Consider the following 16493-nt stretch of genomic DNA (forward strand, 5'->3'; position numbering starts at 1 on the left):
GTACATAGGGATTATTACAGACACAGTGCCTGTCCAGAGGCACAGGGAGATAAAGTGACTTGTCTGATGTCACAAGGAGCCGACACCCGGAACTGAAAGAGGGTCCCCTGCTCCATCCTCTGTGTCAGAGTCCTCACTCACTGAGCCGCTCCTCCTAACAGCTTTGATGTGTAATGTTTTGGTAATCTCGGGCTGCCGTTGCTTGGTGCTGTGAGCCGCACACTCCTGGGCCATGGGAGGTCCGTTTTATACAAGTGGATCCTGGTTACAATCCTGCTCCAGCAAACGCTCCTTTTCAGCTCGATAAAAAGAAAAGCTTTGGGGGGAGGCTGGTGCCTTCGGGATTTCCTATAGCACAGGTGAGTCGTGCAGAACAAACTACTGGTGCTAAACCAACCTCCCTGGGGCCAATATATGCTCGTATAAATGTTCAAAGGTGTACCAATAATGAAGCTTTTACATTAATATAAAATGTATAGCGAAGGTGATATAAAATAAGTCTTAAAAAGTCTACCTGAAAAATGTATATGCAAGTCTTTATCCTGCCGACTTCTCAGTGTGTTTATATGGCCCAAAGCAGTCTTAATAATGTGTCTCCCCTATATGTGGGCCAGTTCTGATAGCACTTTACAGATTCCATGGACTTACACCAGTGCTTTACCGTATGTAAAGCATCATACATGACCCATTCCACTGAACCCAGGGTCATTGCCATTGGTGAAGGGAAGGTCAACCCCAATGCAGCACCTTACACGTACCGTTACTCACCAAGAACAGGGCTCACCGTCTCAGTCATGGGGGGCACATACAGGGCAGCTGTTCAGTCATGGGGGGCACATACAGGGCAGCTTTTCAGTCATGGGGGGCACATACAGGGCAGCTTTTCAGTCATGGGGGGCACGTACAGGGCAGATTTTCAGTCATGGGGGGCACATACAGGACAGGTTTTCAGTCATGGGGGGCACATACAGGGCAGCTTTTCAGTCACGGGGGGCACATACAGGGCAGCTTTTCAGTCATGGGGGGCACATACAGGGCAGCTTTTCAGTCATGGGGGGCACATACAGGGCAGCTTTTCAGTCATGGGGGGCACATACAGGGCAGGTTTTCAGTCATGGGGGCACATACAGGGCAGCTTTTCAGTCACGGGGGGCACATACAGGGCAGCTTTTCAGTCATGGGGGGCACATACAGGGCAGCTTTTCAGTCATGGGGGGCACATACAGGGCAGCTTTTCAGTCATGGGGGGCACATACAGGGCAGCTTTTCAGTCATGGGAGGACATACAGGGCAGCTTTTCAGTCATGGGGGGCACATACAGGGCAGCTTTTCAGTCATGGGGGGCACATACAGGGCAGCTGTTCAGTCATGGGGGGCACATACAGGGCAGCTTTTCAGTCATGGCGGGCACATACAGGGCAGCTTTTCAGTCATGGCGGGCACATACAGGGCAGCTTTTCAGGGCACATTGACCTTGTGGTAATGGCAGTTAAAGTAGGTTATTTACATGGTAGTTAGGGAAGTCCTGGAAACTGCGCCCTGGCTGCGGTGCTGGAAACAGTATGCACAGAATCACCCAGAGAAAGGACATCATTCACTGACATATAGGGACATACTGGTGAGTTATTCACATACGGGAGGGACATACTGGTGAGTTATTCACATACGGGAGGGACATACTGGTGAGTTATTCACATACGGGAGGGACATACTGGTGAGTTATTCACATACGGGAGGGACATACTGGTGAGTTATTCACATACGGGAGGGACATACTGGTGAGTTATTCACATACGGGAGGGACATACTGGTGAGTTATTCACATACGGGAGGGACATACTGGTGAGTTATTCACATACGGGAGGGACATACTGGTGAGTTATTCACATACGGGAGGGACATACTGGTGAGTTATTCACATACGGGAGGGACATACTGGTGAGTTATTCACATACGGGAGGGACATACTGGTGAGTTATTCACATACGGGAGGGACATACTGGTGAGTTATTCACATACGGGAGGGACATACTGGTGAGTTATTCACATACGGGAGGGACATACTGGTGAGTTATTCACATACGGGAGGGACATACTGGTGAGTTATTCACATATGGGAGGGACATACTGGTGAGTTATTCACATATGGGAGGGACATACTGGTGAGTTATTCACATACGGGAGGGACATACTGGTGAGTTATTCACATACGGGAGGGACATACTGGTGAGTTATTCACATACGGGAGGGACATACTGGTGAGTTATTCACATACGGGAGGCTCTCTGGTTCCGATCTCAAAAACGTACCCTTCTTTTACCTTTTTTTTGTTCCCAATGGAAGAACGGAAAAAAAAACATCTCCCGAACTGTAGAGATAGCAGCGTTCACATGTTTGCCTGTATATTTGGGGAAAGAGGAAGAAATCTCGGTATCATTCTCAGACGGAGGAGGACAGATCAGCTGTCTCGTGCTGCCGGCAGACGTTCGCACCCAACCCACTTTTCTGAATTGTTTTGTCAGCCGGTCCCTGTCTGGTTTTCTGTCTGTCTTGAGTGGATATTATTATCTTGGTCATAAAAGCTCCGGGCGTGCTCCCCCATCGGGGTTTCTGCTACTGATTTTGCTTCTTTACCTGGCTGGTGAGGGGTACATTTATGTTAATCAGGATGGAGGAAATCCGATGAACCCCGTATTGCGGGGTCCAGGACGGATCAAGTAAGGGGTTATAATTTACCCATTGCTACCACCATCCAAACAAAATAGGACATCAAACTTTTAGGGGCTTATTCACTAAACGTTGATAAGCTCAGTGCATTGTCGAGCGACTTTGCATTGTCTTACCGCACTATAAAACATGTGTCAAAATGGTATTCACTAAGAAAAATCGCCATTTTTTTTTTTTAAAGTTCGGTAAAATAATGCAAGATCGCCTGTGTTCTGCACGTGGGGACAGGAGCGAGGACTCCTGTAGCACATTATAATATAGAACATAACATAATCAGGATCAAATCAATAATCAAAGGAATTATAACTATAAAAAGCCGTTTTAGTGCGATGGCGCACTGTTATCGGAGCTTTGTGAATAGCTAGACAGGCAATATCGCACTATAAGGGCATTGATAGTACTATAAGCTACTTATCAAAGTTTAGTGAATAAGCCCCTTAGAATCATCAAAAGCATGAAACATTTTCCAAAACTGCCTTCATCCCTGAAAATGAACCTACTGAAAAGTACTTATGCTCTTAATCCTGATACTATATAATTTCAAACTCACATACTAACATCTATCTCCTTAATTACTGCTTAGACCCCTATACTTTTTAAGTTAGTTAAAAGAAAATACTAAATTCTATATATTGTGACAATACGCGTGAAGAAGAGAAGAGATCTGTACATTTCCAACGCACTGTGAACCTTTAATTAAATGCACATAGCGCTCTCGTTAGTGGATTAAACAATCTAATAACCTCTATGGCAAATGTTAAAATATGAAAGCTAGTGATGGTAAAGGACGTAGGATTTAGGGAAGTGGTGTTAGCGTGTGTTCTGCACGTGGAGACAAGAGCGGGGACTCCTGTATAACATCCTAATATAGAACGTGACATAATCAGGATAAAATCAATAATCAGAGGAAAGAGAAACGAGTGTGTGCAAGCGTGCAAAGAAGCACATGAAGAATGCTGGCTTGTAATGGTCGTACCTTCCCAAAGGGATGTGGAAATACAGCTAAGCAAGGCATGCAGTGACGGCAGTGGCAGAGCTGATCCCAATGACATCCTTGTGCATACAGTATTTCTGCATTGCATGTATTATTAACCCCTTCATTTCTTCAAGTGTGAATGAGCCGTGTTCATATAGCACCTACACAGAATTTCCAGGCGCAGGTCCCTGCCACATACAGCTGACACGTGAATGTTGGTGATAAAGGCCAATATTTACTAAGCAGTGCTATACCATACGACCACTTTCAGTGCTTGCAGCTGAGACCTTATGGTCCATTCAAGGGAAGATGCTGGAGACATTGGGAGCTGGGAGACACCCCCAGCATAGAACTGCTAAGTAAATATGGACATGACCCAAGGTCACAGGGAGCTGGCATTAGGATCTCAACCAATTGTACCCACTTCAAAGACAGTAATGCTCATGCTACCACTAGGGCACTCCTTCCAACAACTCGGCAGCGTTGTGACATACAGTAAACCCGTGTTCAGCAGAGGAAAACGTAACGTTATATTCAGAAATTTAACTTATATTCAGAAATGAGACCACAAGTGATGCAGGGAGATGACAACATGTGGGTGCTTTATTTCACTAACTTGTGTAATTAATACTGATGTTATGTTTAGTTATTATACAGTAAATATATTGTAGAGCAAAGTAATGGTCCTAGGGACATTTTTGGCACAGGTCTGCCTGTGTTACCCTTTATGGGCCCAACAAGGCTATAATGATGCCGGGAAACTGCAGCAACAACTGGCTGGCAAAGAGGGTGCTGACGCCCCTACCCATCCCTCAGCTTTTCCACCTGGTAAAATGCTTGAAAGGACATGCAATGGTTTTCCATGGCTGCTATGTTCCACCATCGCCCAGCGCCTCCACTGAAACGAAAACAGGCTTCCTGAATGTGGCATGTGTGAGGTAGTCCTGAGACTCTCAGCCAGACATCCCTAACTACCCGTTATAACATAAATACTGAGAGTCGTCCCAGGGTCCGTATGCAGCAGCCCTGCCAACAAAAACATCTCCATAAGTGTATTAATGTGAACGGAACAAGACTCTTCTGTATGCCCCGCATAGCAGCACAGTGGGACATAGCAAAGACACAGAAGATGGTATGTACTCAGCTCAGTAGGGAGCACGCACCTTGCTTAACAGGCACCTCCAACAGGGAGCTGTGTTCAGGTTTTAGCTGATGTTTCTGTTTTGATTTGTTTCCCCTTACTGGATTTTTCTTCCGTCTCACAGAAAGGGTCTTCACATGGCCCCCAGCTGCCGAAGAGCAAGGTGAAAAGTTCCCCTCTCATTGAAAAACTCCAGGTAAGAACCCGACTCTGGAGATAGGAAAGCAGTTAGTTCCAGGTGGGAAAGGAAGGAGTTAATAGGCAGGACAGTCAGTAATAACTCCCGCACTGCCTAAACCCCCGGGGGGTATGTCACAAGGAAGAGAGCTGCATTCTAACGCCGGTGACATTTTTATGTGTGTGTGTATATATCGTTATACATATATTTACATATATTTATTTATTTACCTTAATATAGTCTCACTCCGGCGGACAATAGAAAGCTGCCCTGTAATCAGGAGATGACACCGAGGCTTTTAATTGGTGACCCAGCAGCCATATTTGTAGGGTTTTTTTCTTCACATTAACCAGCACAAATTAAACCAGTGATGTGATGCCAATGTTTCAGGTCCCTGGGTTTGGAACCTTATTATGCGACAGTGGGGGATATCAATGTGTGCGGGGAAACCGTTTCAGTTGAGTATGGTGGTATGTATGTATGGTATGTATGGTATGTATGGCATGTATGGTGGTACTGCACCGACACACTTTATTCGAGCAAATACCCAGTATGTACCTGGCAGATACCTGGAATGCGCCGCTCCTCACCTCTGACAAGCCCCGTTGTGTTTGCCTTCCCAGCCTGGGTTCATGCCTGGCTGACGGGCGGCTGATCTGTTAAATGATAATGATTAGGATTTAATAGGCTGCAATGCTTCGCGTGTCTACCAGATGGCATAAATTCATGAATTGTAATGCAGTATATATATATATACTGTGCAGTATTGTAGCCAGCGGGAATAAAATGCTTCAATCCCTGCCTGGAAAATACCTCAATGCACTCGGGCAGAAAACAGTCACAAACCTCAATACACCCGGGTATACCCGAATTCGTGGGACTAGCCGAGCTCGAATAAAGTGTGTCGCCAGTGTATGAAAGGTGGTATGTAGGTATGTATGTGTGGTATGTATGTATGGTTGTATGTATGTATGTATGTATGTATGTATGTATGTATGTATGGTGGTATGTATGTATGTATGGTGGTATGTATGTATGTATGTATGTATGGTGGTATGTATGTATGTATGTATGGTGGTATGTATGTATGGTGGTATGTATGTATGGTGGTATGTATGTATGTATGTATGTATGGTGGTATGTATGTATGATGGTATGTATGTATGGTGGTATGCATGTATGTATGGTGGTATGAATGTGTGGTATGTATGTATGTATGGTGGTATGTATGGTGGTATGTATGTATGTATGGTGGTATGTATGTGTGGTATGTATGTATGTATGGTGGTATGTATGTGTGGTATGTATGTGTGGTATGTATGTGTGGTATGTATGTATGTGTGGTATGTATGGTGGTATGTATGTATGGTGGTATGTATGTATGGTGGTATGTATGTATGTATGTATGTATGGTGGTATGTATGTATGTGTGGTATGTATGTATGTATGTATGTATGTATGTATGTATAGTGGTATGTATGTGTGGTATGTATGTATGTATGTGTGTGTGGTATGTATGTATGTATGTGTGGTATGTATGTGTGGTTGAATGTAGAGACCCTCGATCCTGGGGATTGTCACACACTATGGGAACAATAAATACATTCTTCAAAGTACAAGTCTCCTCTGGGACACAGGTCTCCGGGACAGAGATACAAAGTATATGTCTCCTCTGGGACAGAGATACAAAGTACAGGTCTCCTCTGGGACAGATACAAAGTACAGGTCTCCTCTGGGAATGAGATACAAAGTGCAGGTCTCCTCTGGGACAGAGATACACAGTGCAGGTCTCCTCTGGGACAGAGATACAAAGTACAGGTCTCCTCTGGGACAGAGATACACAGTGCAGGTCTCCTCTGGGACAGAGATACACAGTGCAGGTCTCCTCTGGGACAGAGATACAAAGCGCAGGTCTCCTCTGGGACAGAGATACAAGGTGCAGGTCTCCTCTGGGACAGAGATACAAAGTACAGGTCTCCTCCGGGACAGAGATACAAAGTGCAGGTCTCCTCTGGGACAGAGATACACAGTGCAGGTCTCCTCTAGGACAGAGATACACAGTGCAGGTCTCCTCTGGGACAGAGATACACAGTGTAGGTCTCCTCTGGGACAGAGATACAAAGTACAGGTCTCCTCTGGGACAGAGATACAAAGTGCAGGTCTCCTCTGGGACAGAGGTACAAAGCGCAGGTCTCCTTTGGGACAGAGATACACAGTGCAGGTCTCCTCTGGGACAGAGATACAAAGTGCAGGTCTCCTCCGGGACAGAGATACAAAGTACAGGTCTGCATTTTGTATCAACCCAAAGGTAGGGCTTCACACATTCAGATTTTGCCATTTTTGTTCCATTGACTATGTTTTATTTTTTTCTTATATACAATCTACTGGGAAGTGTTCAAAGGCAATGTTAACTGAGCCCGGCCAATCAACCGGTCACTTAGCTCCCCACACCTTTCCCTTAGGAAGACACACATACGTAAAGTTCTATAGTACTTCATTACCCAGCACAATGGCAAAAAGAATGTTCAATTACCTTTAGGGCAACAGCGCCCTCTTGTGGATATACAGCCAAGGAATCCTGAGACAAATGACACTTAAAACAAAAATCCCCAAAGCTACTTCCATTGTGACAAAAATACACAGTGCAATACCTATATATCTCTTGTAAAAAGGGTCATTTAGTTTAACCCTTTGGCCAAAGCGTCTTAAGCCTGCTGCCACTTACAAGGCATGACCGAAGCCGGGCCTAACACTCACCTGGGTTAAAATTCTTATCTGTAGATTCCCAAGAAATCTGCCCCGTAACGGGAGTGAAACATGAAAATTGCAGGGTTTCAGGAACTTGGCCGTTTCCTTGTTGGTCTCTGTGAGACAGCTCCACAGGAACAGGTTAACCAACTGAGCTAACACTTTTGCACGTCGCTGCTGTTCACTTGGACACGTTTGAGTAAGAGTCCTTGCACCATGTAGGGAATCTAGTGCAGGTGTGGCCATCTCCAGTCCTCAAGGGCCACCAACAGGTCAGAGGTAAGGATATCACAGCCTGAGCACCGCTGGCTCAATCAGTCTTCAGTCAAAATAACTGAGCCACTGATTGAACAACCTGAGCTGAAGCAGGGATATCCTTAATACCTGGCCTGTTGGTTGTCCTTGAGGACTGGAGTTGGCCAACCTCTGATCTAGTGGTTAGTCCTCACTAGTTACTTCTTTGCCCTCTCATAATATGCTACTGATGGTGGACATCTGATGATGAGAGGAAGCATTAAACCAGGGTTTTTCACAATTAGGAAGTGGAAACACTTCATTGGTCTGTGCTTATTATTCCAATCCTACATATATTCGTCCTTATTTATGGCTCAGATTTTCTCTTTGGAAGAACTTCTTCAGTTGAAATCGGGACAAAAAACACACGTGTTCTTGTCTTTGCAGGCCAACTTGGCTTTCGCCCCCGCATCGCTTTTTCCAGGAGGACCCCCGAAAAGCCCCGGGCTGAAAACTATGGCCTCCCCATTTAGCAGCCCCCCTTCAACACCCAGCAGCCCTGGGGTCCACTCCCATTCTAGCGAATCGGATGAGCCGCCTGTCAGCTTCGAACAAGCGCCAGAGGGCGCCCACCTGCAGAGCTACACGAAGGTAAGACTTTCCCATTGGGTGAGCCATACATGTTACATTATAATAACATTCTCTCGCGATGCCCAAGGGACCTTGCTTTCCAAGGCATTGCAGGCTTGTCTGGTTACAAAGGGGTTAACAACATAGTACTTACGCTATTTGTAAAAATTCGTTGTCATCTCAGGTGTTGTTCTTTCGGGTTCTAAAAGTTGCCCCTGTCAATATCAATACAAAGAAATGGACGCTCCGGGCAGCGTAGTCATTTCTTCCCCAGTGCCCCAACATCATTTTCCAAATAAACCGCAGACAACTACACACTAGTGCGGAAGTGGCCAACCCCAGTCCACAAGGCCCACCAACAGGGCAGGTTGTAAGGATATCCCTGCTTCAGCACAGGTGGCTCATTCGTTGACTGGCCAACTCCAGTCCTCAAGGGCCACCAACAGGTCAGGTATTAGGGTGGCCCTTGCGGACCGGAGTTGGTCACACCTGCATTAGTGGCACTAATTGTGGTAAGCTTTCCTCTAAATATCAGTCAACTGCAGCGAATGAAAGGGTTCTTTACAGTAACAGAAGTGAGAGTGTAGGGGGGAGACCACGATGGCGCATACAGAAGATGCATTTACAAAAAGATTGAGCAGAATGTATTATATAAAGGTATGCAGAGCTATGCTGAACAAGCTAACATAGCAAGAGCATTGATCCAGGGAGCAATCTGCAGGATGAGCTTCTCACCCAGTTACAATTCAACCAAGGTTGAATTTGATGAAAATACTGTACTGTGGTAGGTGGAAAGTCCAACATTACTCCTGAAATTCTTCATCAGTGAACGTTGTTTGTTGGCCCTTATCGTACAGGCTGTAGAGTCCTCTTCAGCTCTATTTAAATTAATGGGACTGAAACCTTCTGCAGCATGGGGAAGATGATTTCACAGCAAATGGAATAGCACCTGTGTAAGTATAAAAATTGGGGAACATGGTGCTATGGTTCATCAAATGTTTCTCCAGCAGGGAAATAAGGAGGTTCCGAGCCCGAATAACCTTCTGGGCCTTTTTCAGTAAAAACGCGCTTTGCCCTTTCACTGACGATTAGGAATAATTAGAAAAATGGTGTTCTACCAAACCCATTCATTTCTTCTAACAGTGTGTGTGTGTGTGTGTGTGTGTGTGTGTGTGTGTGTGTGTGTGTGTGTGTAAATCTTCACTCAAGTGCAGGTTAACGATAAGTAGGCCGTACACAGTCCTAGCAAGTTCAAAACCATCTTTTTCGTCTCCTAAGCAAGGGTCATTTAGTTCAGTCTTTTTGCCGAAACGTGCAGAGCCAGCAACCAGGCACCCCTGTCTTTTGAAGTTTAAACCTACACTACCACATATACACACACATACACGCAAGTACCTACACTACCAATTGTATACTGTGTGCTTTGGGTTTCCTCCATGGGAAAGAGAAAAGTAGAGGAAATACAGAAGGCACTGTATACGATTGGTAGTGTAGGACCTACTGAAAGGGTCACTGTGGTGGCATCTTAAGGTGTCTAGGCCAAAAGATTGCACTAAATGACCTTTACTTATGAAAAGAAAAACATAGGAATGAATTGAATTATTTGTCATATTGGATGAGTATTGGTGCCTCTTTGTTTACTAATAAGTGGCCACTATCTTTTTATACTATATTATTGGTCTTTATGTTATAAATTATACCCGTTTTGGCAATAATCATTGAATTTCACATTCATATTTGTTATTTATTTCTGTTTGCCAATTCATTGGTGGTTACTGGAGTCGAGCCTCGGGTTGGCGGCTGCTTGACCATACAAATATTAACATCTTGCTAAGTGACGTAATGCCCCAGATGTAATCACTGGTCATGTTTTAACCATCCAGGTCCGTACAAGAGGCTCGATAAAACGTAGACCTCCAAGCCGAGTATTTAGAAAATCCCAGTCAGACATTGGATATGAAGATGACCAAGGACACAGCACACCACCAAATGAGAATGGGAATAAAGCAGAAGACGGCGACGATGTCTTTGATTCGAGGGCAAAGCAGAAGACGCAAGAAACTGAGCCGGAAGCCGGAACACACAGGGCACAGTCATCAGCAGATGAGAAGTCATCGGAAAGCACCAAAAGTGACCCACAGCCTCACAAGCCTGAGGAGCAGAAAGGAAACGTGCGTGGGACCCCAAACAAGGATAGCACGGAGGTGAACGTGGGAGGGAAGGACTTGGAACAGAGGGAGGAGAAAGACAAAGAAAAGGGGCCAGTGGCCACTAGTAAAATGGGTACACAGGTGGCGACACACGAGCAAAATAGTACAATAAAAATAGAAATTACAGACGCACCGCAGAGCGCGGAGCCAGAAAAGGATGCGGATACTGAACAAAGTAAATCAGGCGGAGAGGTACGTAAAAACAGCACAGGTACACTCTGTCGTACAATGTTGTCTTCCTCCCTCCCACATTGTACTACGCTGTGGAATATGTTAGTGCCATACTAATAAAAGATAATAATATATATTTGTGTGTGTGTGTATATATGTGTATACATACACACACACGTACACGTGTGTTTATCCTGACTCCACTTTTTCCGTAGTATAATTACAAAACAATAAGGCATTGGCCCTTCTTCCTCCTCTGTTACTTTCCCCACATAACTGCTGATTACTACATATCATCTCCCACATGTCACTATAACCCATACTAGAGCATGGATATAACCTCTGACTTTTAATAAAGCGATAACTTCCAAATGAATCAGTTAACTGTGCATTACACCACTCTTAACCTTATTAAATTGGGGGGGGGGGGGTGGACGCGAGTTACCCCTTCTTCTGTATATCACATACAGTATGCTGTGCTAATTGTGCTAGTCTTGAATGTTCGGGGGTGATGCCGCTATGTGATTAACACAGTAATTAATGAAAGGTTGCCCAAAGTTTTGAATCTCATAGGAATGTTCTGCATTCTCCTAGGAGAAGCCGGAGGCAGAAAAATAAATTTGCCGTGAAAAAGACCAAAGAAGTGGAAGCTTCACTTATGACAACAGCCACCTTGGACTTTGCTGAGCTCTTTGCTGTACTCTCCAACCTTCTAACATGTACACGGAGTTCACAACACTGGAGGCTTCCTCGTGTGGGAATTCAGGAGCATCCCACCCAGCACCTCCCCGGACCAGTTTAACACCGTGGGCGGTATAAATGTGGATGGTCGTATTTCGATTTGAAAGTTGCAGCGCTCATAAGGTTACAAAACAGAATAAGTAGGACCGCCATTGGGACATATTAACCCCAGCCGGCCGCTAGTCTTCGGGGCAAATGTTTTATTTAAGTGGCTATTATAAATATGTGTTATCTTGGAGAAAATTAAGTTTGGGTTCTGAAACCTTGCATTAAACCCTATTTTGCTGGTAGAGTTAAAATATCATTAACATGAACAAAAAAGGAAGGGCGCATGGCCTCCGTAAATAAGCTGCGTGGGGGCGAACACTTTGCTGAACTGTCGGAAGGAGGTCTTTGTTATTAACACATTCCCAGATACCCACAAGAATAGGTTAGCGTGGCAACCATCGCCTGCTGATCTCAATCAATTGGACAACTTTCTCTGAAGTCATCGTCCATTCCAGGAGTACCATGTGGGGTCTAGTGGTAACGGTAATGATCCTTATGTGGGACAACCTGGCTCAAGGCACAGAGCAAGCTCCTTGTGGTCTTGGATAAGTCTCCATATTTGGGATATAAGAAATGAACAACCAGGGATTTCATGTGTCCTTAGAAAATCTCCGTACGGCCCTCTGTCAGCTCTGTATAATATACAGTTCTTTACATTTCTGCTGCATCTGATGCTCGCATTGCATAGCACATTAAAGTTACGAAACGTGGACTGTCGCCCTGTTTCTGCTGCCCACCTCAGTCTTCTAGCCCACTGACATTGTTCCGAGGCCCACGGGTTCTCCCCACTGCCCTATTGTCAGTGGGAAACATGATATCATGTACCGCACTTATCGTTCCAAGATTAGAAAGATTTACATTAACGTTCTTAGGCTGCGTCCAGGGTGAAGCTGAGCATGTGTGCGCGCTCGTGCTCAGCGTGATCAAACACATTGCGACAGCGTATTTGTCCTGAGTGCGCGCACGTGCCCGTGAACGCTCCCCACTCAGCTGGTTGCTGAGACAATTTTTTTTTTTTTTAATTTGTCTCGCTTGCCCTGGCCACGTGCGCGGTTCAGCCAATGAGGGCGAACCGCTCACGTGACATCACAGGCACGCCCCCCTACACGCACAACTAGCTGTCCAAGAATCGCCCATCAACATGAGCGCCTGACGTCACGGTGCTCGAGCGCCAGTGCGCTCGCTTCTACCCTAGATGAGGCCTAAGGCTGCGGCCCCGCTGCCGCTGTGCTCGCTCATCCTTGGAGAGCGGTGATGTCAGCAGCGCTCCAAGCATGAGCAATCGGTGTCCTGCAACATTTTTAGAGCAGGAGTGGGGGGGCGTGGCTATTAGGGGAGGGGGTGTGTCATTGGCTGTATAGGGGCTGTCTGTGTTTCTGTGTATCTCTCTCATATATATATATTTTATATATATATATATATATCCCCCTTCCCTCATCTCTCTCCCCCCATCGCGCTCTCTCCCCCCCACATTGCTATCTCTCCTCCCCCCCATTGCCTCTCTCTCTCCCCCCCCATATTGCTCTCTCTCTCCCCCCTTGCTCTTTCTCTCTCCCCCCCATTGCTCTCTCTCCCCCCTCCTTGCTCGCTCTCTCTCTCCCCCCCTATTGCTCTCTCTCTCCCCCCCTATTGCTCTCTCTCCCCCGGCCCCCCTCTCTCTCGGCCATCCCCCTTCTCTCCCCTCTTGCTTTCTCTCCCCTCTCTCTCACCCTTCCTCTCTCTCTCTCTCTCTCTCTCTCTCTCCCTTCTCCCCCCCTCTCCCTTCTCCCCCCTCTCCCTTCTCACCCCCTCTCCCTTCTCCCCCCCTTTCCCTTCTCTCTCCTCTCTCTCACTCTCTCTCTCCCTTCTACCCCCCTCTCACTCTCTCCATTCTCCCCCCTCTCTCTCTCCCTTCTCCCCCACAGCAGCACTCCGTTTGCCCCCCCACCACACAGCAGCACTCCGTTTGCCCCCCCACCACACAGCAGCACTCCATTTGCCCCCCCACCACACAGCAGCACTCCGTTTGCCCCCTCCACCACACGGCAGCACTCCGTTTGCCCCCTCTGTCCGTTTGCCCCCCCCCCTCTGTCCATTTGCCCCCCCTCAGTCCGTTTCCCCCCCTCCCTGCTCTCAGCACCAAAGTATCTCTCCCTTGTCTCCCCAAGCAGAACGCTCGGGAGAGCGTGTGTGCACGCGCATGAGCGCGCGAGCACAGCTAGAGAGGGGATGTGCTGATTCACATAGAAGAAGGTAAGCGCCCCAAGCGAGCTCAGCGCCAGTGGGGACTCAGCCTTAGTCTCGGTTAACTTCTGCATAACTATTTAAGAGCAGGTTTGTTGGGGGCTCTCGTGCTGTTGGCCAGGTTAAGGGAAGCAAGGACCATCGTCTGCGAGATTAGATTTTCCTGTTTTCTCCATGGCGGAGCTCACCAATGGGTTAAGTTCCACCCCCCAGCTGAGATAGGACAAAAAACTACCTGTAAAGGGGGGACCATAAATAGCCCCTGCTTTCCTCCGCAGGTAGTCTCAGTACAAAAGCTGGAATATAACCAGAAACATTAATATCATCTTCCATATAAACTTTGGGAGGGGATTGGTGAGCCCCGCCATGGATGGACTCTCCAGGAAAAGAGAATGACAGTAAGTTGGGTACCAATGTTGTATTTGAACGGTATAAAGTACTAAGGCCAGAGCAGCATTACTAACATATCACTGGACGTAATGCTTTCTAAGTGGCAGTGTTTAAAAAGTGGGCTCACACCTACAAAGAATTCTGTTCACGCCTGCGGACAAAGACGGACAGAGGCGAATCTCCTGCTCAGAAACGAGTGCAGCCGTCCACGTTGTAACATCTGAAAATGGCCCGAACCATGTGGGTTAGGTTGTGTGATTGTTGTGTTAGTTCAGTTGCAGTTGTGCACACATGAGTGTACTGCAGTAGTAGATAATACCTGTTCTTATTTGGACTAACAAAATATATGTTTAAGACCAGCTTTGAAGAGCAATGTTGTCTCCCCTCACATCAAGCAGTACTCCTTTCCAGTTTATTCAGGATTGCCACTGGGGTATTACCCGGAAATCTTGTGGGGGGGAAGGGGGTGGGGGCAGATAAACGGCTATTATCAAAAAAAAAGCAGGAGAAGGAAGCATGAGCCCCACTGCGGATTCCAATGCACATTCTGGTGGCCATTTGTTTTCCAGATCAGGCTACCTGGGGTTTCCAGGGCCAAAACCTTCCCACTCAGGTTTGTGTGTGTGTGTATGCTGTAAGCTGGGAGTGCTCCGCTCCCGTCCTCCAGCCCCCCTCAACCACCCCCCAACATTTCCAGGTTTTAAGGATGTCCCAGCTTCAGCACAGGTGGCTCAGTTAGTCCCAGCTTCAGCACAAGTGGCTCAATCAGTCACAGCTTCAGCACAGGCGCCTATGACTGGGCCTCTGATTGAACCACCTGTGCGGAAGCAGGGAAATCCTGAAAACCTGACCTGTTGGGGGTTCTTGAGGACTGGAGTTGAGAGCCCCTGCTGTTAGTAACCAGGCAGGTCTCCCCTATAAAGCGCGCACGGCTGTATTTCAGAGAATGTCGCGTGTCGCCTATTCACGGCTGAAGCGCCTCTTTCCGTAGACAACGACTTTTCAGGAGTTACAGGAATGATGTTTGGCTACAGAATAAAAGAGCGGCTGTGTTTACTGATCCTGTGGACGGACAGGTACAAAACAGCTGCTTTTACTCTAGCGCCCAAGAAAGAATATTAAAGCTGCTGTGTAAATTTTAAAAAATCCCATTCAATCTGCATCAATACAATCTGCACACTGAGCTGCCCTTCCCCTTAATCTGCACACTGACACGTGATTGGCTAAGCTGCCAATCGATCCGTTCTCCTGTAATCGATCGCTGAACATTCGGCTCAGGGTTTTTTTTTTTAAATCACTGTTAGGGCTGCAGAAGATTACCCAAGATGCAAAGTTCTGTGTGCAAGATCATGTGATTAGACAGGCACTAGATACAATTGCACTGCACTGCTAGAGAGGGGGCAAAAGGGGTGTGTCAAGAGCCTGTTTCAGAAGAGGAAGGGGATGTGACTTTGTAGAAACAAAAATGCTTGTTACATTAGAATACATTAAAAATGTCTTTAAAAATTGCTTTTTTCCCCCCAAAAAAAGAATGCTACAAGTATTTTCTCATAGTAAAGAACTGATTTATTAAAAAACAACACACGTGTAGGATATTGCTTGAACTGCAGCATTAAGTCTTTCTCATATGTCACTGACATCATACACAGCGATGAACAGGCGGTCCTCGGTTATCCAGCAGAATCCGTTCTGTAAAGTAGCGTTGGATAGTGAAAATGTTGTAGAGTGAGTCCCGTGTTAATTGGCGGCGTTGAGTGTCGGATAAGGCATTCCGGCGTCGGAACATGAGCCCATAGGATCGCCTTGTGATGCGTCGGATGGCGAGGACCGCCTGTACATAGAATTTTGTAAGGGGGAGGAGTCCCTGCCCCAGAGAGCCTTAGGAGATACTGTAGTCACTTGCCCAATGAAGGCCGACACGCGGATCTGAACCACATTTATGCACCTCGGAGGCCGGAGCAGGACCCACGTTACCGCTGAAGCGGATCCCTTAGTCTGCTCTCTCCTGTAGGGACTATTACGGTTTTATTGAACATATTCTGACTGTTAATTCTATAAAATAACCTGCTTTACATT

General features: G+C 46.5%; 1 protein-coding gene across 2 annotated transcripts in view; it reads left to right on the plus strand.

Moving 5' to 3' along the window:
• Positions 1-12514, plus strand: part of RCSD1 (RCSD domain containing 1) — an 80782-nt gene extending 68268 nt beyond the window's left edge. For both annotated transcript variants that reach the window (XM_075593620.1, XM_075593619.1), the window contains exons 4-7: positions 4969-5040; positions 8452-8655; positions 10518-11036; positions 11610-12514. In XM_075593620.1, coding sequence (XP_075449735.1) covers positions 4969-5040; positions 8452-8655; positions 10518-11036; positions 11610-11633 — 819 coding nt within the window. In that variant the 3' untranslated portion in view covers positions 11634-12514. The remainder of the gene's footprint in view (positions 1-4968; positions 5041-8451; positions 8656-10517; positions 11037-11609) is intronic.
• Positions 12515-16493: the final 3979 nt, after the last annotated feature.

This window comes from Ascaphus truei, chromosome 3 (genome assembly GCF_040206685.1).
Source record: "Ascaphus truei isolate aAscTru1 chromosome 3, aAscTru1.hap1, whole genome shotgun sequence".
Classification (NCBI taxonomy): Eukaryota; Metazoa; Chordata; class Amphibia; order Anura; family Ascaphidae; genus Ascaphus; species Ascaphus truei.